Source organism: Euprymna scolopes, chromosome 21, assembly GCF_053919585.1.
Source record: "Euprymna scolopes isolate OS-2025 chromosome 21, ASM5391958v1, whole genome shotgun sequence".
NCBI lineage: Eukaryota > Metazoa > Mollusca > Cephalopoda > Sepiida > Sepiolidae > Euprymna > Euprymna scolopes.
The window spans coordinates 95,628,478-95,653,622 of record NC_136502.1 but is presented as its reverse complement, the minus strand read 5'-3'; the positions used below and the strand labels follow the sequence as shown (position 1 = coordinate 95,653,622).

The window sequence follows — 25,145 nt, the reverse complement described above, 5'->3', positions numbered from 1 at the left end:
AAAAGTCAAAAATTGTAAACTCTTAGACTCAATGTGCATTGAATAAAAAATAGTTTGGTTCTTATTTTCTTTTTTTAATTTTTTTTTAAATATTGCGCAAGATGAGATTGCAGGCGCTGATCATTTTGGGCTTGCCTTTGGACCACAACAACGTTCACTATTTTCGTGTTCGGATGCATGAGATATCATTGAAAATACAGTTCAAAGCATCAAAATAGCGAATGTGTTATGTTGACATAGTCTAAGGCAAAAGCAGGCAAAAAGAATATTACGCACACATTAGCATCAAATTGTGATACAGTAAAACCTCAAGATACGACATTAAAAATTAGTAACAAAATACAGTACAGTATATAATACATATGTATATAATCAAATAACATTATAAATAACACTGTAAGGCGGGCAAATACTGTAACCAGGGGCTGGAAAAACATCATATTCCACATTATAACCTGAAAAAACAGTATCGTAGGGCGACCGTATCCCAGGGTTCTAATGTAATATATATATATATAATTATTCCAGGTGGATATCCAAGATAAAAACCAATTTACATAGTCACAACACAGACAATGCCAATGTTTCAGTCAACTAATGACCAAGAACTAAGGATTGTGATCTCCATGAAATAGGAAGTTCAGGTCACCCAATAAGGTCATTATTTGATCGAAACATTGGCATTGTCGCTGTTGCGACTATGTAAATTGACTAATGAAATTAAAAAAAAGTATACTAGAAGAGTACCTGGCCTCGGGACAAGTCAAATTCCCCAACAAGAAATATTTTGTACCACGTTTATGTGATCTGAGAAATACCAAACTCAAGATATGATACTAAACCTTATGTCTAGAATCCTTATTCCAATTTTAATCAAAATCCATTACACGATTTTCATTCTAGAAAATACCTAAAATATAGGGAGAGAATATTGCCCATAGCAATGTATGAACACATACACAACTTTATTTCATAGTTATCATCATTTTTTCGTTTGACGTCTATTTGGCATGCTCACATGTGCTGGATAGCTTTATTTCCATGCCATGCCAGCGGCATTCGCTCTAGGCGGGTTGAACTGGCTTCCTCCAAATGAGAAAGTGTCAAGGGAATATTAAATTCCCAAATGATCCTCAGATACATATATATCTTGGGTAGGGAAGATGATGACGTTAGGTTCTTCCTTCAGTTTTGACAGACTATGGATACTCACTGGAAGGTTGCCTGTGTGTGGAATTTTTGTGGCAACAGTTGCACAATCACCAACCACACTTTTCCTGGAGTCAGTGTTGTTAAATACCAGTGGTAAGAGGAGGTTCAGGATGACTGGAAACAATGCTAAGATAAGCGGAGAGAACATACAGTACATAAAATTTCTAAATGGTCGCCCATCGTTATTAAGCTATGTATGATTAAATACGACAGTTTTCGTTTTTCTTTATTTTTCTTTGGATTTTCTCGATTTGCCCAGCATTTTTTGTTTCAGTTAGTAAGTTGTGTATTAGGTTGCCAAGTGATTTTTTGTCAGCTATTTTCCTCGAGCGCTTTCAACAACAAAATTGCTCCTAACAATGATCAAGGATCTAAAGTGCTTGAGGAAAATGGCTGACTAAGAATCACTCGGCCACCTAATACACAACTTACCAACTAAAATGAGAAAAAATGCTTGGCAGATCGAGAAAATCAACAAAAAAAATGAAGAAGAAATAAAACTATCATATTTAATCAAACATGCCTAGAAATTATATATATATATAATGATTGTATCGTTGTAGTTTCTTAGACGTAAATCCACTGAAACTTCAGTGTTTATCAAAAAGTGCTCAATAACAAGCAGAGCGTAATTATAGTATAATTTTTTATACAAACATTATTGGCTACATACATACAGTATGCACATATATAGCTATTAATAAATTTGTATAAATACATATATATATATATATATACATACATATATATATATATATATATACATACATATATACATACACATATATATATACACACATATATATACACACACACATATACACACACACATATACACATATATATATATATTATTAAAATAGCAAAGATAAATATTATCTTTACATTAGAATCTATCTAGATAATAGAAAGTTCAATATACTAGATGAAGTGATTAGAAAACAAGAAAAATAGATGATGGAAATAAAAATTGAATAAATTACAATATATATTAATCCCTCAAAAATTCAAACAAGGAATTATAATAAAAGAAAATCCTTAACCCATGGATTTTCCAAGATTTTCATGGGTTAAAAATTTTCTCTTATCATTCCTTGTTTGAATTTTTGATAGATTAATATTGTAATGTATTCAATTTTTTATTTGCATCATCAATTTAGTGACCAAAACAATGGTCATTTTAAAATAAAATGTCAAGATCATCAGATCAGTTTGAAGTGTTAATAACTGCTAATGGTGAAAAAAAAAAAAAGCAGTACATATGAAGACATTCAAAGATGTCAATGTGAAACATCCTTTTAACATTGTGTAACAATATGAAATTTTAAGATGTTTCTATTTTTTTGTTTGTATTATTTTAAATTGTTTAACAATAAACACGTATAAATACGGACATCTTCAATACTGCGCAACAGTATTTTTCTAAAGATGTCTTTATCTGCATGCACATTGTCAGTTTTGCATGCGAACAATTTGCAATTGCAAAAGATCTTAGAAATGATCAAGTCCTTCTCAAAAATTCCCCCTAGATTAAAGAAACAAAAATATAGAAAAATCAGTATGTACCCATGAGGGAAAAAAAAAAATCCTATTCCAAAAATCAATTAAACAGATAAAGTAGTTTTACTTTTATAAATAGAACAATTTTTAAGGGATTAAAATGGGAATGTATAGGCATTGAAACAAATCTGGTTAAGTATAAATTATTGTTGAGTTATTTCCCTTTGTTTTTTTTTTGTTTTTTGAAAATGGTGGACGAAACAATTGCTGCTCGATTACTCATAAAATTTGATTTTCTTATTCAAAAATGGATCAATTTAAGTGATTTTTGGAATCACAGATATGTACATTATACAGATTTTAGTGCTTGTTAAGATAGAGCCAACAGATCGATTCTTTAAATACGTCCTTATAAGCAAAAATAATATTACTTAATTGTCATGCTAAAAATAGTAATATATCCAAATATTATGAAAATTCATTGAGTAGAATGTTATTTATACGTAAGAGTAATTTTTACAAAAAATGAAGGAAAATTGCATTTTTTCGTACGTTTTAACATAGAGGGCAATATTACAAATACAAGGGACATAACTCATAGGCTAAAATGTTGGCCACCTTTGAATGGCGACCAATATTTTAGCCGATAGTGATAAACTTCTTTTTTACTCAAAACACAACAGCAGTTTTTCTACTCAATAAAATTTCGTAATATTTGGATAGATTACTATTTTCGACATGACAATTTAAAAACTCGATCTGTCAACTCTATCTACACAAGTGCCCAGATTTTTCTTTATTTTTGCTTTTTTATATAGGGGGAATTTTGGACAAGAATTGTAAATTATTATAAACTAGCCTGGGTGCCCGGTGTTGCCTGGGTGTTTGGAGGTGTGTGTTTAGCCAAAAAAAAAAAAAAAGTGGTAGTAGGCAGGCAGGCCCAAACCCATACCGTGAAGGAAGAAAAGAACGTGAAAAATAGTCACATATTTGCCGTTGCGTCCATCACAAAACCAGAAGTGGCGAACGTCAAAATTAAGGCTAATCAATTGAAAAGAGGGGATGACTTGCAAAAATATTTGCGAAAAAAGCGACCCCTCCTAGTAGAAAACTGCCCAGTTAAGGGTTAGGAATTAATGTTTGTGGCCAATTTTTCGATATTTGTTCAAGGTTTAAAACTATACTGGTTTCGTTACATTTCGACGCATCTGTCAAAAATTCTTAGCAGACATACAAACATACAAACACCCAGATGTTTGCCCTTTATATTATAGAAGGCTGTTGTTGTTGTTGTTGTTCATTAGCATTGATAAAGATGTGGAGCAATATTGTACAACAATAGATTTAGAGATGTGCGTACAACATCCTCAGTGAAACAATACACAATGCGATGATGTTTCTGTATAGATGAATTCAACATGTGATTAGGATTTGTTTGGCTTAAGGATGGTAAACCTATGGCACACATGCCAACAGTGGCTCATGTCACAATTACACGTGACACATGGAACCTCAGAAATAATGGAAACTGGACTCTTAGAAAGATCTCTATCATTCCAGTAATTATAGGAGCAACTGGAACTCATAAAAAAGAATCTCAAAAGCTACAAATATACATCGTGAACCAAGTGCAAGAGAGATTCAAACGACTGCACTTAAAGGGACGGTCAGAATCTTAAACCAATCTCTCGGTTGGAATATATAAGATAGCTAGTGAATGTTTGGCATCCGGTAGAATGCCTCAACCCCAGCTTGAACAAACTTGTAGGAAAATTGAAAAAAATAAATATATAAATAAAAAAAAACATCTTTTAATGCACAAAAAAAAAAAAAAAAACTTATTGCTAAAATCGGATTAATTTCAATTGTTTCCATTTTATTGTTCGTCATGCATCTATTTAGTAGTTATGGCCCAAAGTTTGCATGGTTTCTTTTAAATCTTCGTTAGCAAAAATAAAGTTAAAAAAAAAAATTTTGTAATAAAAACATGTCACTAAAATAATGTTTTTTTCTTGATGTGAAATACTTTAATTAAACACAGCTGAATGTGGTCCAGATTATCAATTTTTTTTTTTTTTTTTTGTGGAAATTGTTTCAGACAAAGTATGAAGCCATTTGATGTAAGGAGAAAAAAAATACCACTTGATGGTCAAAAACTAATCAACAATAAATGTTAAATGGAATAGATTCCAACCCAGAAAGCAGCCATTCTTTCCCCTTTGTCAGCACCATTGCTCACGGAATGTGAATATGAAAGAACAAAATAAAGATTGGCAAAAGTAAATCCAAGGTCTACTCTTTGTATTCTCAATATTTTCCGTATCATCGTAAAAGTTTTATTTAAGATATTTTATATACATAACTGACAAACAAACTAATACTTCAGGAATTTGTTGCAACATCCAACATTTAAAAACTAGAAATTCTACACAATTCTGCATGAAATTGAAAGAGGGATCAGAAGGCAGAGGGGTGGAGGTGAAGAAAGGGGGGGGTAAGAAGTGTTAAGATCCTTTTTTGTTACAAATCGGTTCTTTTGTTCTTTTCAATTCTTTTTGCTGGTTTTCTAAAATGGCTTGAGAAAAATCAGCAGCTAATCATACTGGAATGAGAAGACGGCGTAAAGACAAGGTTGAAATTTACGACAGATCTGTTGAAAGTCGGAAAAATTAGATTTAGAATTTTATTCAAGCAACATCGTTTGAACATGAATTCAGTTTCATATTCGATGGATTGCATACAAGAATCAGCAAATTTAGAGTTGTATTTTTTTTTTTTAATGAAAATTGCTTGAGACAAGGTGTGAAAACACTTGATGTAAGGCGCTAACAAGAACGAAATATGAATACCACAAAGAAAGGAGACGTCTATTGACCTTAGGATTATGGCAACCTGTTTCTTGAGACAATGGCATTCTGCACCATCAGGTGCAGGCCTGGATGGGTAATAAGAGAACCTTAGTTTGCCCATTTTTCAGGATTCCCCTTTCGGAAGACAGACTTCAACGGAAAGGCAAGCCAGTACAGTCAGTGCCAGCGCTCCTGCAGGAGCTGCCGGAAAGATGTCGCAGAGCTTCACCATCCGCCTATCGGAACTCCAGACCAGATTTTTTGTCGGGTTTACTCCTTTAGTCTTTGCATCCACAAGGCATCCACAAGGCAGTGGGGCTATTTACCCATAGCTGGGGGATTCTTAATGGTACACAAAAGCCAGGTGAATGTAATTAAAAAAAAAACTTTTGTTCCACCTTCCCTTGCTTGTTACTGTTTTTGCTACTTTCACGTTCTCTGGTTGTACTTTCTGCACAGTGTACAATGTTATATGTAGAAGGAAAACAGTAAACAGGAAAAGAGTTCCACAAGATTGCAGTTCTTGGAAAGAAGCTACTGGAATAAGAAGCTGTATTAAAATGAAGTATGAAAAAACAGTGAATTGATGAAGACCACTAGACCAATGAGTCAAACGAGCTGGAACAAAGGAAGCAGGGAATAGATCAGACAATGATGAAGAACACATGTCATAACAGTATTTATAAAAAAGATTGAAACTAGCAACATCACGTCTGTGAGAGAGAGGTTGCAGTGAAGAAGAAAGAGTAGAGCCAATCAAATTACAGATATGTTTTTGCAATTTATCGAAGAACCTTCAAATAGGACAGAGATTCACCCGCCCAAATATGACTGTGGCACAATGACGTAGCCTCTTTTAAGGGAGCTAACGGCTTCTACATTAATGAACCCTGTGCCTAAACTTGTGCGGTGCAATTGTGTAAAACAGGCGTTTGTGATTTTGAAAATGTACTGTGATGACTTAAGCCAGATTGACATATGTTTATAATTCAGTACATAATAAAAGTAAAAATAATGCTGACATTATAAATTGAAAAACAAATCATCGCGTGAAACGCATCGTTCTCTCATTCTCTCTCTTTCTCTATTTCTCTCTTCGACTCTCTTCCTCTCTCTTTCTTCAATGAAATATAATTTGATTGTTGTAAAGATAGTTGAGGTTTGCTCGCTGTACGCGATGGGTCGACTAAATATGTTTCCTAAATTGTTAACTGTTTAATAAATTATATTTTTATAAAAATGCATTTTGTCGCTGTTTTCATACAAGTGTTCGATTTCAGCATACCATTAATGCTGACGACAGAAAGCTGCAATGAACATGCAACAAGCGACGATGGGAAGATGCCTGCAATGACCGCACATAATGTGACCCGTGCCAGACAGTTATAGCCGACGACATATCGACCCGTTTTCGTTTTTTCCAGCATGTGTCTATCGTTTAGATATCATTGAATATCGTTCATTCCCCGTGGAGCTGGTTGCATTCCCAAGACATTCATCAACCAAGTAGCCCTCCCGGGGAGCGATAATACCACATGACAACAGTACTCCATACATGGTCTGATAGTAGATTTTTAGAGATAGACAATAACCTTGGGTGTGAGGAAATGTTTAGGGCGATAGAGAGAACCTACTTTACAAGAAGTAAAAAAAGAGCAATGGATTTAATATATGAACTCTAAGAGATTTAGAAGTCGTAGAGTCGATTTCTTGTTGAGAGCAGAGCCATCCATAACAATGTCAGGAAGAAAAAGGGACACACCTACGATTGAAAGACAGGAACTGAGTATGTCATTAAATGGAAAAGCTATTGAAATGTCTAGCAAGCAAATCAGAATTAAGAAACAGTTGTACAATAAACGTTTTGAATATGCAGCAGTTGTGAATGACCAAATCAGGAGTGAATTCTTCACAAAACGGCCCACCCAGATGCAGGTTTAGTTTGAGGTACAGCTTACAAATCATTTTATGGGTCATTTAACACTGAAACACAATATCTATAAGAAACATTATTTTTTTTTTGTTTATCCTTTTTCATCCCAAACAAGGTATAGTGCCACTTGGATGTGACGGATTACTAATTGGGATCATCTCTACAGAGGACTATGTGAGAAGTTGAGCTGCAAGATGTTTATTTGCATTATATTTAAACTTTTGCAGGTTGGTATAGTCAGGAAAGCAAGAAACAGGGAAGGATTATCAAAATCTGGCAGCCCGTGAGAAAAAACTATTAAGAGTAGAAGTTAGTTTGGCCCAGAGAAGAGGAGAAATGGCACACGAGCTAGGAGAGGAAAAATAAGGAAAAGGATATGTGAAGAAGACTTCATTTCTTTATGAGTAGAATATATATTTCCATCTTAAACCATTAATATTAAGTTTAAGCAAAAGCTATATAACAGATAAATGAAAGGGGATCTATTTATATATCTATATTATATTTTTAATTTTGCTCAGAATTCACCCATATTAAAAAATAAAAAGAAAGAAAATTCTACTTGTACATACCGAAGAGAAAACAATATCACATCCCAAAAATTATGCAAACTGATCAAATAGTTTTATTTTTTAAAGAAAAATCATTTTTAAGTGATTAGTGGAAATTCGTAAATCTCACAAGTTTGAATTATTGTTGAGCTATCTCTCTTTGTTTTCTTTTTTTTGTCTTTAAAATGGCAGACAAATTAAACTTTCTTCTTTAAAAATAAAACTACTTGATCAATTTACCTGATTTTGGGAATATGATATTTTCGTTTTATCGCGGGTATATATATTATACAGATTTTTTGTTTAAGGAATTCTGGACAAGAATCTATACTTCTAACTTCCCACTCAACATAGTTTAATTGGTGTGTGTGTGCATATATATATATATATATATATATATATATATATATATATATATATATATAAAACAGTATAGCTACATTCCAAATATCAAATACTTTTCTTTCCAAACAGTTCTTTAGAAAAAAAATGTTAAAAAGAAAAAATATTTGGAACTTGGAACGTAGCTATACTTTTATTCTTTTATATAAGCTCCGTTATTACTTTTAACATACATTGAGCTTCTATACAAAAAAGATTGGTATACAGAAAGGTGAAATATAATTTAAAAAAGCATATTTTACCAAAATATATATACATATATATATAAGCAAAGTTGTCTGTATGTGTGTATGTCGTGGCACTACAGTCAAACATTTAATCTAAGAATCAAACTAACCACAGGCTTGGAATCAGTACCTTTGATTCAACATCTTTATTCAAGTCAGACATCTTGAACCTTTTTTAAAACTTTTTATTCAAAATTAAAACTATGTCAAAATAATATCAGAAGCAATTGTTCCTACATTTTTAATGTTTACTTTTCAGTTTAATATTTTCTATTACCAGCCAACCAAACAGATAAAAGTCTGAACATTGTCACTACTAAGAAGAATAAGTAAATATCTTTTCTATTAGTTTTGAAATATTTTGAGTAGAACTGATCGCTTATATGTTCCACGTCAAATCATCTTACATATTCTGACGTTTACATTGAAGAGAAAACATTTATTTGTTTTTGTTAAATTGAAAATCGATGAAAGATATTTGGTAAATGTTCATTAATATATTTTTATTTTGAAGAAAATTTTGGGGGGATTCTTATTCATTTCTTTATTTGGTTTAACTGATCAAAATATTTTAGATCTATGCAGAGATGTAAAACAGACTTTCAATTTTGTTATCCCTGTGCTAAACTTATAAACACTGTTTAGTAGTTATTAAAAAAGACAACATATTTTCAGTGGGTGTCCAGAATTCCCCCTAGATTAAAAAACAAACATTAGAAAAATGATGTATCTACCTGTAACGGAAAGAAAATACCATATACCAAATATTACATAAATTGATCAAGTAGTTTTATTTTTAAATAAGAAAATCAAATTTTGTAGCCAATCTAACAGCGACAACCTCGCAACATCATCTTAAAAACAAGGGAGAGAACCCAAAATAATTCAAACTTGCAAGATTTTAGAAAGCCATTTTCAACATAAGGACATTGGAAAAATTCAAATTCATTTAAATATGATTTTCTTAGTTTAAAATAAAACTATCAATTTATGTGATTTTTGGAATATGATATTTTTGTTCCATAACGAGTACTTACATCATATAGATTTTTTTTAATTTGATTTTTAATATACAGGAAATTCTTGACAAGCACCCTATTTTCATTAGACGTATGACTGTCTGGATAAAGAATTTGTTTTCAATTTCAATATTTTCTGCCATCTTCCAGAGTTCGAATCTCACACCACACAACGGTTTTTTTTTCTTTTAGCTTTCCAGGTATTACCTAGTCAATATCAATTATTATAATAAAATATTTTTTTTTTTGTTATAAAAATACTGAATAGATGTTTTTAACTTCCAATCTGAGCTAAAAAAAATTCAAGAAAAGTTGAAACGGGTACTTCAGTATAGTTAGCATATCAATAAAAACAAATCTCTTTCAAAAAAAAAAAAAAAAGTAATCCTAAAAAACTAATTTAAAAAAAAAACATAATAAAAAAGATGTTCAAATAACAAAAAAAAAAAAGAAGTGTTTCATAACATGGGTTTGCTATATACCCTGTTCCCTTTACGGATACCACCACCTCCACCATTGGCTGCACTGCAGTGCTACGAATAAGGCTCATCATCAGTTTATGGAGTAAAAAACTTCCACCTGGATTGACAATGTTGACCGTCACAAGGTAAAGGTTGGATTACAAGAAGAAATTTGTTTTAGTCAAAACATTTCCTGGAAGTTCATTGCAACGAAGGATCGGGCGGTTCTGGAAGAAAAAAAGAACATGTACAGATTAATGCTTTGATCATGGTTATCGAATTGTCCTTAGACATAGTAGACGTGGCAAATGTTTTGTCCTTGGCCATCGGACATGTTCTGATTGTTTTGCTTTTGGCCATCAGACATGTATTCACTGGATTTTTTCTTGACCATCGGACATGTACTGATTTTGGCCATCGGACATGTACTGACTGGTTTGTTTTCATTATCAAACATTAGGACTAACTGGTTTGTTTTGGTTGTCAGACATTAGTACTAATTGGTTTATTCTTCTTTGAGTATTAGATGTACACATTCATTAGTTCATTGGGAATCAGACATCAGTGCTGACTGATTTGTTCTCGATGAAGACCTGCTTCATTCTTGAAAAATACTGTTTATATACAATGTGTATTTCAGTTCAGAAATGCATTTCCTCCAAAAGAAAGAAAAATGTATAAGGAAAAATGTCAATGTTTTCCAAATTTTATACAAATCGTGATAAAATATTTGCCATGCAATGTTGGAGGTCAATTGATCATTTTTTTTTTTTTCTTTTTGAAAAGTCAACGCCGAACATAAACTCACAGATTTAAAAAATCTGATTTTTATTGAGTTTTGTTTTTCTCCAATTTGTTTTTTTTCTTCATTTTTTTTGTAAAATGTTTCTTTTTAAAGCGAGAATTTTTCGTTTGAAACAATTTTTAATCCAGAAGTGACAATCAGCATCAGTTTTGATCCGCAAATGCAAAATCTTGCTTATATTTCAAGAAAGTGTGAAAAAGAGAGCATGTAAGATGAATAACAAATTTAGCCTAGTCTGGCACAAGATCACAATAATCGGGCATCCTGGAAAGATATTTTGTAAATTCTCAAGCAATGGTCTGCAAAATCTCTTGCTAATCATTGTTCAACAGAAATCATCCAAATAAAATAAATGAAAACAAAAAAAAAGAAGAGAATTTGCCATTTCATATCGCAAAAAGTTGGGATTTTTCTGTTCGAATGATGCTGTTAAGAAATTGGTTGAAAGTTTCATTTTTATTGATGTATTTTTGTTTAAACCCAAACATTTGTTGGATATTATTTTAAGTTTTCTTTAGCGATAAACTGATGGAAAAAAATGACTTTTTATGACCAAAAACTTGCAAGATGTTTTTATCAATCAACTAATGGTGGAAACAATTTATCATCTTTTTTTTTTCTTCAAATTTTCATCATGAAATCGAGACAAAAACAAAATTTGACTGACGGAATTCTTTCAAGAAACCAAATCGATCCATTTTGAAGAAAGAATTTCACTTCATTTACAAAACAGAATCACTGGGAATTGCAAAAACAGTCAAAAGAGCAATTGTCATAGAAAACCTCGAAATTATCACGAAAATCAATTTTATTTCAAATATTTCAAGAGTGCCAACACGTATATAGATTGTCTCATGTCAGGATGTAGATGAATTCATTTTGTGTGATCAAAGGTTTTTGAACACCTGTTTGTGGTCAACTGTTTTACACAAAAGAGCAATGGTTTTTCAAAAAAAAAAAACATGAAAAGAATAAGAATTATAAGTATTGACAGAATTCGTTTTTTTTTATTGAGTCTTTTTTCCATTTTCTTTTTATTTTATGATGTGTTTTTATGAAATCCTTTTTATTTGTTTCATTTATGAATTATCGACGAAAATATTGATCTGATTTAAACGTTCTCTCTTCATTGAATAAATTCCTTCCACCTGTGCTTCCAGATTTCATCCCTTCTTTACAGCTCATGTTTCTAGCAATAAAAAATAATAAACGTCCTCAATCATCCATTTGCATATTACTCTTCCCTTCAACTCGACTTTTATTCACAAAAAACAAATAACTCGCCTCATCTTTAGACAATTTTTTTTTGTTGATAGAATTTATAACATTATTCATGTTTAGTAAGTAGAAAGAAACTTTGTTCATACATCCGGATTTTTGCTATCACCTGTGACATACCCTTTCAAAATCACTCTTTACAGTTACACAAAGACTCTTGTTTTTTTCTGGCACTTAACTTATCTGATGACTTTTGACGCTAGATCCTGTTTTCAGACATTTTAACCGATGGATTTAGTTTCGGATGACGTGGAAAAATCAGTATTGAAAAAAAAAATTTTTTTTTTAATTTTATTTCATAAAAATTTTTTTTTTAATTTTATTTCATAAAAATTTTTTTTTTAGTTTATGATTCACATTTGATTGTTTTGTGGATACGCCCTGGATCACATTTCTTTATCATGTAATTACTATCACATATTTAAGTTTTTTTGTGGGCGAAACAGCTGCCTGGATAGAAGAATGTTTTATTTTCTTATATCCATATGACTAGACTTTTTAAAGCATTAGTTAATCTATTATACAATCCACTTCCATCATTTAACAACCGCATGAAACGTAACTGTGGTAGTTTAATAGCAAACCATTTTATTCAGTTTGTATATATATATATATATATATATATATATATATATATATAATCCTTGCACTTTTACTTTGAGGTAATGTAATGGATTCTATTGAAACATGCATGCACATATGTCACCAATAATTTTTGTATAATAAACAGACTATATACCAGCTCTGTCCTCCATTGAATACTCTTTAATAATCACACGGGTTTCATTGGACTTACATCTAGGAAACCCATCTATACAACCATTATACATATATATATATATATATATATATATATATAATCCTTGCACTTTTACTTTGAGGTAACATAATGCCAAAATGTGTATCGAGTGTGTTATCATGTTTAATGCATGTCATTCAGTAAACAGGCATGTTAAAGAGGCACGAGATTATTGTGTATAGGCTACTTATAGGTGATCAAGCCCAACTATGCTAATTATTGTAGTAACCAAGCCAATCAGATTATGTCTCCTCAAATCTTATGGGTTTCAGGTCCAGTGTCAATCTTTGGCTTCTTCTCCCATCTGCTCCTTTCTTTGATGTTATGTGCATTTCTCCTTGTAGAGGGGACATTCATCTGGTGTGTCTATATCTGGAATCTGATTCTTTATAATTTGACTCTTCAAAGAATCTTGAAAGTTGTAAAATGTTATTAGTTACCTTGGAAAAGGGGAGTCATCTGGCCTTCGGGCTAAGATCCAAGTGTAGCATCTGTTCTGATGCTACACTCAAGTTAATTGATCGTTAGTCAATGTAGAGGAAATCCTTTTATACTAAGGCAATTTTTTTTTGCAACTGCCAGAGTGCCCCTTTTTGGGGAATTGGTTTTCCCCGACATTAAAAAAAAATGACCTTGTGTCACATTTTGCTTTCATGGGGAAGCAAATAAATACCATAAATCTGTTCTAGTGACAAAACTCTTTTGACAAGAGTTATTTTAAGTGTAGACATTATTATGGTCGCATCATGATTATTATAATTCAAAGCTTTTTTTTTTTTTCATCTTTCAAAATGTTTGATTATATATATATATATATATTATATATATATATTATATATATATATATATATATATATATATATATATATATATACTATAACAATTTCATTTTTATGTTGACAAAGATTTTAAAGTTTGAATTATTTTATAATTATCAGATTAGATTTTCAAGTTGTTGACTTTGTTTTTCTTAATATGATTTCAATCTGTTAAAAAAACACTTTATTGGTCATTCATTGATTTTTTTTCTGCAGTAACAGGCAACCATGTTGAATATGTCAACATTTTTATTGCTTTAATTTTATTATAATTTTTTTTGTTTGCTTTGGGTTTTTTTTTTTTTTGTCCCTTTTTGTCAGATTTCTTTAAATTCATTTTTAAAGTTTCCTTTTTTGGTGTAATAAAAGTTATCTACATTGTAACCAGATGACATTTTTCCCCCTCTTTAATCAAACGCAAGCTGTAAAATCAAAGCATTTTAATTGCCTGTAATTGATTGTCTTAATTTTAGCCTATATTTTTATAAGCCTGGAATAAGCATTTGTTATAACATTGAATTCCTTCCTCATCGTTTTCATTTCTTTCTTGCTTTTTGATTTCCATTTGCTGCGCTACCTCCAGTTTTGTCATTCATATATTTTTCTTATTTTCTCTCACTCTTAAGAAATAGTTTTATCACCAGTTCTCTCCCTTTGTATTAAGTCACCAGCAATGCTATAAAGCAGGCAATTTAGCAGTCTCCTTCCTCGACTGTCTTTTTTTTTATCTTTTCAAATCAAGGATTTATCCAATCAAAGTTTATATGGTACAAATATATAAATATGCCTATAAAAACGTTTGACTTTATACAAGAAGAAGATGCATCCATTTCCAAAACAGATTTTCTAAGAAAGGATGAATATAACTTATGCACATCTTAATATAAAAATTTTTTTTTTTTTTTTTTTTTTTTTGTCTTCTATTCGTTCAAAATTTGGGGTGTTTGCTTCATTTTTTTTTTTTTAAGTTGGGCTCAATCAACCCAGCACCGGTATTGAACAAAAGACAATCTTAAATTATGATCCAATTCTTTGGGATTTAATATTTACCAACAAATTTTTGGTTTTATATTTTGGTTCTTGTTTTTTCAAGTTCCTCAACCCGATAGCAATCATATTTTTCTTTTACTATTTGATAGTGACTAGGACAGTTCCAAGAAATGCAGGTCATTTCGTTTTGTTGGACGGCTTCGAACTGTTTCCGATTTTCAGTTTGTTTTGCTTGTTTTCAAAGAAAAATTTTCTTTTTACCATTTCTTCTTTGTCAGGGACTTATTATATGCCAAACGTGACAAGATGTATATGAATTGTCTCATGTCAGGTCATAGGTGAATAGGTTTTTCATGATCACAGCTTTTCTTTCTTTTTTTTGAACACCTTTTTGTGGTAGTCAAAAACTTGATAGGTTCTTGGTTTGTTTTTGATGAGGAAGAAAAAAAAAATGGAAAGCGAAGAGAAGTCATTTCATATAAATTTAACAATTATCTTGCACTTGATGAAAATTTACATAGATAAGAACAGGTTAGGATTATCAAAGGCTTATTTTAATATATATATATATATATATATATATATAAAGTTATAAAATGTATATGGCAATTAAGCTACACAGAATCATCAGGCTTATATATATATATATATATATATATATATATATATATATTGTAACGTCCCCAGAGGTATGATAGTAAATTCGAAGTACAACAGAATTGTAATAGTTTAAAAGCAAAGTGGGGCATATTTTTTTTTTTTTTTTAACCTTATAAAAAAAGATCGACTATAATGTAAAAATAAACAAGATCGACTAAAAGTAAGAAAAATAAATTGAAAAGGTAGAAGATCGACTAAAAGGGGGAGAAAGAGAAAAGAAAAGAGGGAACGGTGAAGAAACTTGAAGTACTTTTCGCCGACTGTCTTCAAAATTAAATGTCGGAATGAAGTAATGTTGGCATGAAGTAATTTCTATGAGGGGGGGAAAAAAAAAAAACAAAAAAAAAAACCAACCAACAATATATATACTAGCAGGAACACCCAAGATTGAATGAGACTTCCAATAATTTTATTGCCATCGAAATCAGTGAAATTTCCCATTTTTCAATCAAAAGATTGATTGCCTGCTCTTGCAGTGACTTGCTTCACAATGCATTGTAGTCTACATTGCACTGTAGAGAACCTACTGTTGATTTTATAAAATACTGGAAATTGAAAAATATTCTTACAAATCCTTTGATTTTTGAATGCAGAGAGAGGCGGGAGAAGAATATTGGATGGGCCAGAGATTTATCTGCTCCAACTTAGTTAATTATTCATACGATCACACTGATCTGTAAATTCATGCGTATAACAAAAACATTCAGATATCATGTAGTGTGAATATTGCTCTGTGTCATTCCATTATATATATCAATATATATATATATACAGAATAAAACAAAGTGGTATTTACCATAAGCAGTTTGAGTCAGCTTCTTCCAAAAGGGGAAGTTTCAAGTAAATATTAAATTTACAAGTAGTCTCCAGTCTTGTGTGTGTGTATATATATATATATATATATGCAGACACTTTGAGAAGAAAAAATGCTTGGACCTTACATCCATATCTTCGACGTCTATACAAAAAAGATAATATGAAGAATTGAAAAAATAAAAAGGTATAACAAAACAGAAGCTTTAACAATGTCTGTTTATATATATATATATATATATATATATATATATATATATATATATATATATATATATATATATATATATATATAATGAGATAAAGGAAATAATATTCAGATGAGATGGAGATGCTTGTTCCTTTTTCATCTCCCCATATATATGTATATAGAAGAATAAAAAGTTTAAGATTGTAAAAATATATTTTACATTAATTTATTGTTCAACAATATACTCAAATAAGATATATTGAAATTTCCTCAATCAGTGAAGTTTCAAAGAAATGCATTCTTATCACCAGAGGAAAGATATCAGTAAATTAAAATTATAGCAAAACTATGAATTTGCTAGTACTGGCATTAATTGAAATGGCATTATATGAAATCCAGGCATAAATGCAAAAAAGAAAAATTGGTGCAAAGAGTTTATAAAATGGTGGATATATATATATATATATATATATATATATATATATATATATATATATATATATAAAGCTGAATGTGTGTGTGTGTGTGGTCACGAATAGGCTCCTATATGGTTAACTATTTTAAAAAACTGATTACATATAATGATAGAAGATGTATCGAGACACAGGAATGGGTATCTTTGATCTGGCAGAATGGTGGTTCATTAAAATTGTGGGGTCTGTGTTCGCGCTTGGTCCACAAAGTATGGAAATAAAAAATTTTAAAATTAAAACAAAACGTTTACAAGTATTTTTGATATAGATGTACATAAGAATACTTTGATAAGTATGTTTTAACTTAAATAAGGATGGTATAATAAAATTGTGGGGTCTGCGTTCGCACCTGGCCTCCATAGAATGGAAATAGGCACAAACTTTAATAAAGACTTTTCATATCTATCTGCGTAAGTATACTTTGATAATTATGTTTCAGTTTGAAGAAATATGATATAATAAAATTATGGGGTGTTCGTTCGCGCCTGACTTCCATAGAAGGAAATATGTCACAAAGTTTAACAAGATTTTTTTTAATATAGATCCACAGAATATTGTGATAAGTGTTTCAGTGTGAACAGGTATGGTATAATAAATTATGGGGTTTATCTATTTTATTTTTACTTTCATCATATTTTGCTTTGGTTTTGATACCCCCAAATTCAACTCAAATTTACAACCCTTCCTTTTCATAACCTATCATACTTTCATAAATCCGAGTCCATTTTCTGTAGGCTATTTTTGAACCCAGTCAACAACGGGTACTTTTGCTAGTATATATATATATATATATATATATAAAAAAAACAAGAGAAAAGTGTATATTTAAAGAAGTGGAGAGTGACTAACAGTTATTATTTTTTATTATTTTTTAAATTTTGTTTATCATTTAATATTTTAGTATTTTTCATTTTTTTACATTCTAATTTTAATATAGATTATGAAAAATGAAAAATACTAAAACAAAAAAAACTTAAAAAATAACTGTTGATAGCGCCACTATTTTAAACATATATATATATATATATATTCTCCAGAATAAAATTATCCAACAATCAGCTGGTATGGAAACCTGTGATTATAAGATTATAAGATTGTCTTACATGGAATAATAAAAATCTTTTGATATGAAACTCAAACATTTCACGTCATAAATTTTTAAATTCATTGAATGACTAAAATTTGATTATATATATATATATATATATATATATATAGTAACGTATATATATACACACACATATATATATAGTAACGTATATATATATACACACACACACACACACACACACACACACACATATATCCTAACGTATATATATACACACACACACACATATATATACTAACGTATATATAAACAGCACGTATATATAAAAACACCTCGTAACACAAGTTACTTACAGGTAATATATATGTGTGTGTGTGTTATTTTGGTAAAATATGTTTTTCAGTTATACTTCACTCTTTGTGTATACCAATCCTTTTTTGTTTAAAAGCTCAATGTATGTTAAATATAACAGAGCATATATTAAAGAATAATGGTATTGTTACATTCCCTTCATTTAAGTTAGCTACAGTGAGTAAAGCTCTGTAAACCATCCATGCTTAAACCCATCACACATGGTTGCTGAAGAAAAGTCTGCGATCAAGCCTACATTAAGATGCTATATGATTGCGGAATCTGTCCTTAAATAACAAAGCAAATCTGTAAAAAAAATATACCAAAATTTTAATGTGCTGGAGGAACTGTTTTGCATGAAAAATAAATATTTGGATCTTGGAATATAACTATACTGTTATTCTTTTATACACATGCACACATCCCCCTCCCATATATATATATATATATTATGGTAATTTACTCTATAAGCACAATTTTAGATAAACTTATATTCTTATGTATCTTCCCATTCTTTTTTTCGTACCCTTATTTTTCCTTTCTTCATAATCAAAAAAATCAAACCATTTTTCACCTGATTTTTCCAAATTAAATAGAAATCACATTCCTTCCTTTCCATTTGTAATCCTAAGAGTCATGGAAGCGATTTTGTCTTGTAAGAAATACCACTCATCTCATTCTCCATTTTTCCGTTTCAAGTTTTTTTCTGTTAAATTCCTCCACTTTCCTTCCATCGATTTCTACCATTCTACGTTTACGGAACTTTCCATTTATTTAAAAGCTTGATTATTTTGAAAACAAATCTGCATGTTGCATTTTTTCCTTCCTTTTCTTCGTTTCCTTTTTTCCTTCTCCTCATCTTCCGTACATGCAGAAAACCTCTGACAAATTTCTGTATAACTTTTTTCATGTAATTCAACGAAGAAAAAAAAAACTCTTTTCCTCGGAATGCTCACTGCATCAGTGTCTGGATATTATGCACCGCTTCCTGGCTCTCACACTTCCTCTGCCCGATACTGTACGAGGGGATGCTCAGCGTGTTGGCCCACCCAGTCGTCCAAGTCGAAGTCATGGGCGCCGGTGGACGTTTCCAATTATAGTTGTTCTGGGCTGCAGCCGCCGCAGCAACCATCATCTGATTATGGGAACAGGTGGTGGTCATCGATGTCGGATTCAAAGTGACAGGCGGTGGCTGCGGGAGGCATGGTAGGTGTGTTGGCATCCTCTGGAGGTGATGTGAACAAGGTGTGGTGCCTGGGGTCACAGAGGTCACTGGTGCAGCGGCAACCATAGATGCCGTTGAAGAAGGGATCGACGCAATGCGTGCGTGGAGAAGGTCGCTACTAGCGGCATGGCAGTGCCCATGCTTATCGAGGAGGCACCTCTGGGTTGAGGACGATGATGAAGGTGAAGACACTGATTGAGCCTGGTGAGAATGTTGATGCGGATGCTGGTGCGGATGCTGGTGTTGATGTTGATGTTGGTGTTGGTGCGGTTGTTGCTGCTGCTGTTGTTGCTGTTGCTGCTGTTGTTGTTGATGCTGATGATGATGATGCTGATGATGCTGCTGTTGCTGTTGTTGCTGCTGATGCTGATGTTGATGCTGCTGCTGCTGTTGTTGCTGCTGCTGCTGCTGTTGTTGTTGATGCTGATGTGGTTGCGGTACCTGTGGAATCTGTGCTTGACAATAATCCTTCTCACACTTAGTAACTTTCATTCCCGTGATATTGTTAATGATCCCACCACCACCACCACTCGGATTGATACTTCCGCCACTACCGCTTGGATTTGATCCTCCGGCAGCATGGGTCCGCTGATGAAGCTTTAGCTTGTCGTTACGAGAAAAGGCTCGGCAGCAAATATCGCAGTTGTACGGCTTCTGGCCGGAATGGGTGAATTCATGAATTTTCAACTTGTCCTTGCGTGAAAAAGACTTGGGACACATCGAGCAACTGAAAGGCTTCTCCCCACTGTGGGTGAACTCGTGGATTTTCATCTTGTCCTTGCGGGCGAAAGCTTTCTGGCAAATCCCGCAGGTAAAGGGCTTCTCACCGGTGTGTGACCGCTCGTGGATTTTAAGCTTGTCGTTGCGCGAGAAGCATCGCCGGCAGATTGGACACTCAAACGGCTTCTCCCCCGTATGGGATCGTTGGTGCAACTTGAGTTTATCGTTACGCGAGAAACCCCGTCGGCAAATCATGCATTGGAACGGTCTCTCCCCCGTATGGGAGCGGGCGTGAATTTTCAGCTTGTCGTTTCTAGAAAAGGCCTTCCGACAGACGTTGCACTCAAACGGCTTGCCGCCCGTGTGGGTCAACTGGTGGATCTTGAGTTTGTCCTTCTGAGCGAACGCCATCTCGCACAGCGTGCAAGCGTAAGGTCGCTCACCGGTGTGAGTGCGTTCATGGTTGCGCAGCTTGTCGCGCTCCGGGAACGCCTTGCCGCAAAAGACGCACGTGAAGTGTTTCCCCTCCTCTGGCGCCATCTCATGTTTCTTGAGGTAGGCACGCAGAGCAAAGCGTTTACGGCATACACTGCATTTGTATGGCTTCTTGTCAATGTACCTCTGTTTGGAGCTCATATACGATGGCGTGATGCCTACTTGGGAATAGGCAAGGCTGCACGTGTGATAGTTTGTGTGATTAGCCATTGGCTGGTATTGGACGCTGGGATTCGAACACATTGTCCAATTAAAATTCTACTTTATTTTTTTTTAAATGTCTTTGTAGATTTTTTTTTTCTTTAATATGTGTTTCTTTATGTGTTTTTTTTTCTTTCTGGTTGCGTCAATAACCAAAAAAGAAATTCAAAGTTTGAGAGAAAAATTTTTTTTCAATTATTTAATCTCTATTTTTCTTTCACATTTACTAAAATCCAAAAATTAAGAATTAATTTCTAAAATCTATTTACATATTTATGCACATATATATATATATTAAATTTTGGAATATTTTGAAAATTACATGTTTCATAGTTTAAAAATAGATAAAGTTACTGCTATGGTAGATATTTTGTTTTTTAATTGTTTTGTATTTAATACTTTTTATTCAAATACATTTACTTTTTCTTTTTTAATTTCATGGGTTTTTTTTATTGCATCAAAAACCAAAAGATAAATTTACTTGGATGAAAAAAATATTCAGCTCAAAATTTTATCATTTTTATTATTCATTTCAAAATTAAAATTCTTAATTAAAAAAAAATTTTTCCTCCTTTTTTTTTTAAATTTCGAAAGTAAAAAAAAAAAAGATGCCTTTCGTAATTCTCTTTCTTTGATTAAACTGCCAATAATCTCAAATAATCAAAGATGTCGGCTTACATCTTTGGTATTTGGGAAATCTTTCTGTTTTAATAGCAATAAAGGGCTAACAAAAAACTGTGTGGGTTTTCCTGTTCAGCCGATACATGTAATAATTGTTCTGTGAAACAACTTTTAACAATTTAGGTTGAAAATAAAAATAGAAGATCAAAAAGCCGATATTGTTTCAAAGTTGTCTCTTGTCATAATTTCCTAAAATTTTTGCTTGGAAAAAAAATGGCAGTAAAAGAAAGAGAAGTGACACTACATCGGCTTTGTATTTTCAAAGATTGCCAACTGATTATCTAATACAATCGTTCATTGTTGATCTTTGGTTTTAGGGGCCGCTATGGGCTATATACAGAACGTGCAGTGACAGGAGTGGCTGATTTCATTGACAAGAAGACGGGAGAAACCGGTGTCCCCTACCTCCACAAACGTTTTCCGTTTTTTGTTGGTGCTTTGTTTATTTTTTTAATATATATAAAATGGAGGAGGTATGTTTTTTTATTTAATGTTGATTGCAAAGAATTGTTTTTTTTGCAAACTCATTTATAATTTCTATATGTTTTATTTTTACAGGCTTTTCCGCATGTGAACAGGATGAAAATCTCAGGCAATTCACGTCCAAAAAAAAATATATATATGATAACTAAAAAATAACAAGTTCAGGAACAATGTTCAAGATAACAAAAAAATAAAAATAAACTTGGGTGCGGGTAAATATGGAGCCTAACCGTGTGTTTCTGATTTTTCCATAATTTCTATTTTTGACCAGTCAATATTTGTTTATTTCCAATTGTGCCGTTTAATGTGTTTCGCATTTTTTGTTTAGTTTCTTTGGTTTTGATCCCAATGGTAAGAATTAGTCTTAACATAAGAGGATTTTGGTTTTTAAGAGTTAAAATGTATTTAGTTTTTGTTTTCTTGCCCAAAAAATGAATTGATTATTTTTTTCTGTAACAGAAATTTATAAAATTACTTTTTTTTTTAAAGAAAAATATTAAACACTGTTGTTTGTTTCTTTTGTACTTTCTTGTTTCATTGTTGGTGCACCCAAACAGGAAATCAGTTCTTGTTATGACAAAATGTTGCAGCTAATTTAAAATTATTAGAAATAAATTACATTATCTAAAATGAAGGCTTGGAAACAAAAATGGCTGACAATTTAGAATATAGGTCAGAGCCTCATTTTCATTTATTTCGACATCAAATAAGGTTAGCTTTCAGCTTAAAGAATAAAACAAAAATTAAATAAAAGATGGACTATCAACATGAAGATTCAATATGATCAAATGAAGGGAGAGAAATATATTTCTTGTTTCTGTCCATCTTTTTTTTTTTTTTTAAACTAAGTTAACTTTTTGGGCGTTTTTGTCAAGTAACTTAAATCTCTGTAATCTGAGTGAAGGTCTTTTTCATAGTCCTTTAAAAACAGCAAGCAAAATATGTTACCAAACGGACCCAGATGTGGCACCTCGTCAGACAAAATCAACACGGAAGTATCCAAATCAAGGAATAAAGGTTTGCATTTTGTTTTGTTTTTCCTTTGTTTTTATTAAAATCTAAACACTGGACACACGTCTGATTGTAGTTAATGTGGTTGGCAAGTGATGGTGGTGGTTTTACTGATTATGATCAAATAGACGGATGATAGTCAGTAACATGTCCGATTATCCAAAGCGAAGTGACTGTATCAGTTCAAGGTTATAAAAAGATTATCTATTTGTGCATTTTCTTTTCCGTTCACTTTTACAAAAGCAAGTTTTAAGAATAAGCAAGGATTGATATTCAAAAAGTCTGTATTTGATTCCAGAAGTTCATAGATATACGAATCGTGACAAAGAAATGAAGATGTCCCACTCCGATGATGTGTTCATTTTAACCATCAAATTTGGGGAGGAATTAAAATCAGTTATTTGTGAATTATTCTTATAGTTTTAACAGTGAAGAGGATATCATTTTGATTGAGAAGTGACAGACTTGAGGTCTGGGGTTCAATTCTTGGTATCTGCATTCACTGTTAAAAGATAAGCGAGTCATTTTCAAAAATATGAAATATCAACAATTGCAAAGTGGAGAGAAATGCAGAGAGTTTAATCTCTGCAAATTTCAGCAAATCGACATGCTTATAGCACAGGTATTTTAAAGCTGAATAATTTCAGAAAAGAAAAGAAAAATCTTTGTAGATTGTAATTATTTTTTTAAATAGTCGACAAAATAAATGCAAATATTTTATAACATAAAATAAAATGACTTTTTCTGTTACCTTTTGACAATATTTTGATTATACCAAAATTTGTTGTTGCTTTCTTTCTTCTTTTCAACAAATAAAAGAAAATAATTGTGTTATTCTTATTACCTTGTATCCATTTTTTTTTATAAAAAAATGTTTCTTTTACAGGATTGGATATAGCTGGTGTAGGCAATGCCTACTGATGACAAAAATACCAAGAACACCCTACAAAAAAAAATCAAGATAAAATCAAATAGATGTCATCTGCTAAAGACTGACATATTGAAAATACTTTAGACAGTAGCAAAAGAGAAAGAAAGCCCTCTCAAGTGAAATGGCAAATTAATCCGTTTTCATTTTAGTTTTTAGAAAAATGGATCTGACTATTATTATGGTTGAATCTTTGTTTCTTACGTATTAAGAATAACCATTAAAATCATATTACAGCGAGATTGTTTTCTGGATATCATTATTATTCATTTTCTTTTCTATTTTACAATAAATCCCCAAATAAAAAAATTAGGCATTGCCATGACAAAAACACTGTTTAAGGGTTACATTATTTTGTCCTGTTTGTCATTTATTACACTGGACAAAAAAAAAAAAAAAAAAAAAAATGGCCACCCCAATTTTAACTTTAGGTTGGAAATCAAATTTGCACGTTTCTATTATGATGTTTTGTATATCATTTATCATGTGACTACATTATAAGCATCGATTCAGATTCTTTTACTAGGCATGTTTTCGTTTTTAATTTCTTTCTTTTTCATTATACTTCATTTTACTTTGTTCATATTTTTTATTTTATTTTTCTGTTTTTTTTTTACTTTTGTTTTTATGTTTTTTCTTCGTTTTTTGTTTTTGTTTTTTTTTTTACATATTCTCCGAAACCAAAGTTTGTTTTAATAAATTACATTTTTTGAATAATTTGATGAAACAAGTATCATCTGCCATTAAAAAATAGTGGAGGTAAATTTGCATATGACCTTGTTTTCTCCCGAGAGAAATTTCAGTAAATGAGTGGTGGAAGGAGAGGCTGGTGATGAGTGTGTGACACTGGAGGTAGCAGCAAGAAAGGCATTGAGTCCTTGTATGTCCGTCTTCAGGATTTGGGACGATTGGTTACTGCAGAATTGGCATCATTGACGAGTCCTAGGAAAAAATAAATAAACAAGACAAAACATTAGAATCATGAGCAGAAGAAGAATTGGTTCTTGTCTAAAATTCCT

The 25,145-nt window shown here is 31.7% G+C and overlaps 1 protein-coding gene across 1 annotated transcript in view; it reads right to left on the bottom strand.

Annotated features, from left to right (window-relative positions):
* Nucleotides 1-25,145, bottom strand: part of LOC145242873 (uncharacterized) — a 137,513-nt gene that overhangs the window by 14,683 nt on the left and 97,685 nt on the right. Inside the window, exons 4-5 of the mRNA XM_080105986.1 lie at nt 24,132-24,141; nt 10,176-21,080 (exon numbers count right to left, since the gene is read on the bottom strand). Of these exons, the coding sequence (XP_079962112.1) occupies nt 19,335-21,080; nt 24,132-24,141 (1,756 nt within the window). The 3' untranslated portion in view covers nt 10,176-19,334. The remainder of the gene's footprint in view (nt 1-10,175; nt 21,081-24,131; nt 24,142-25,145) is intronic.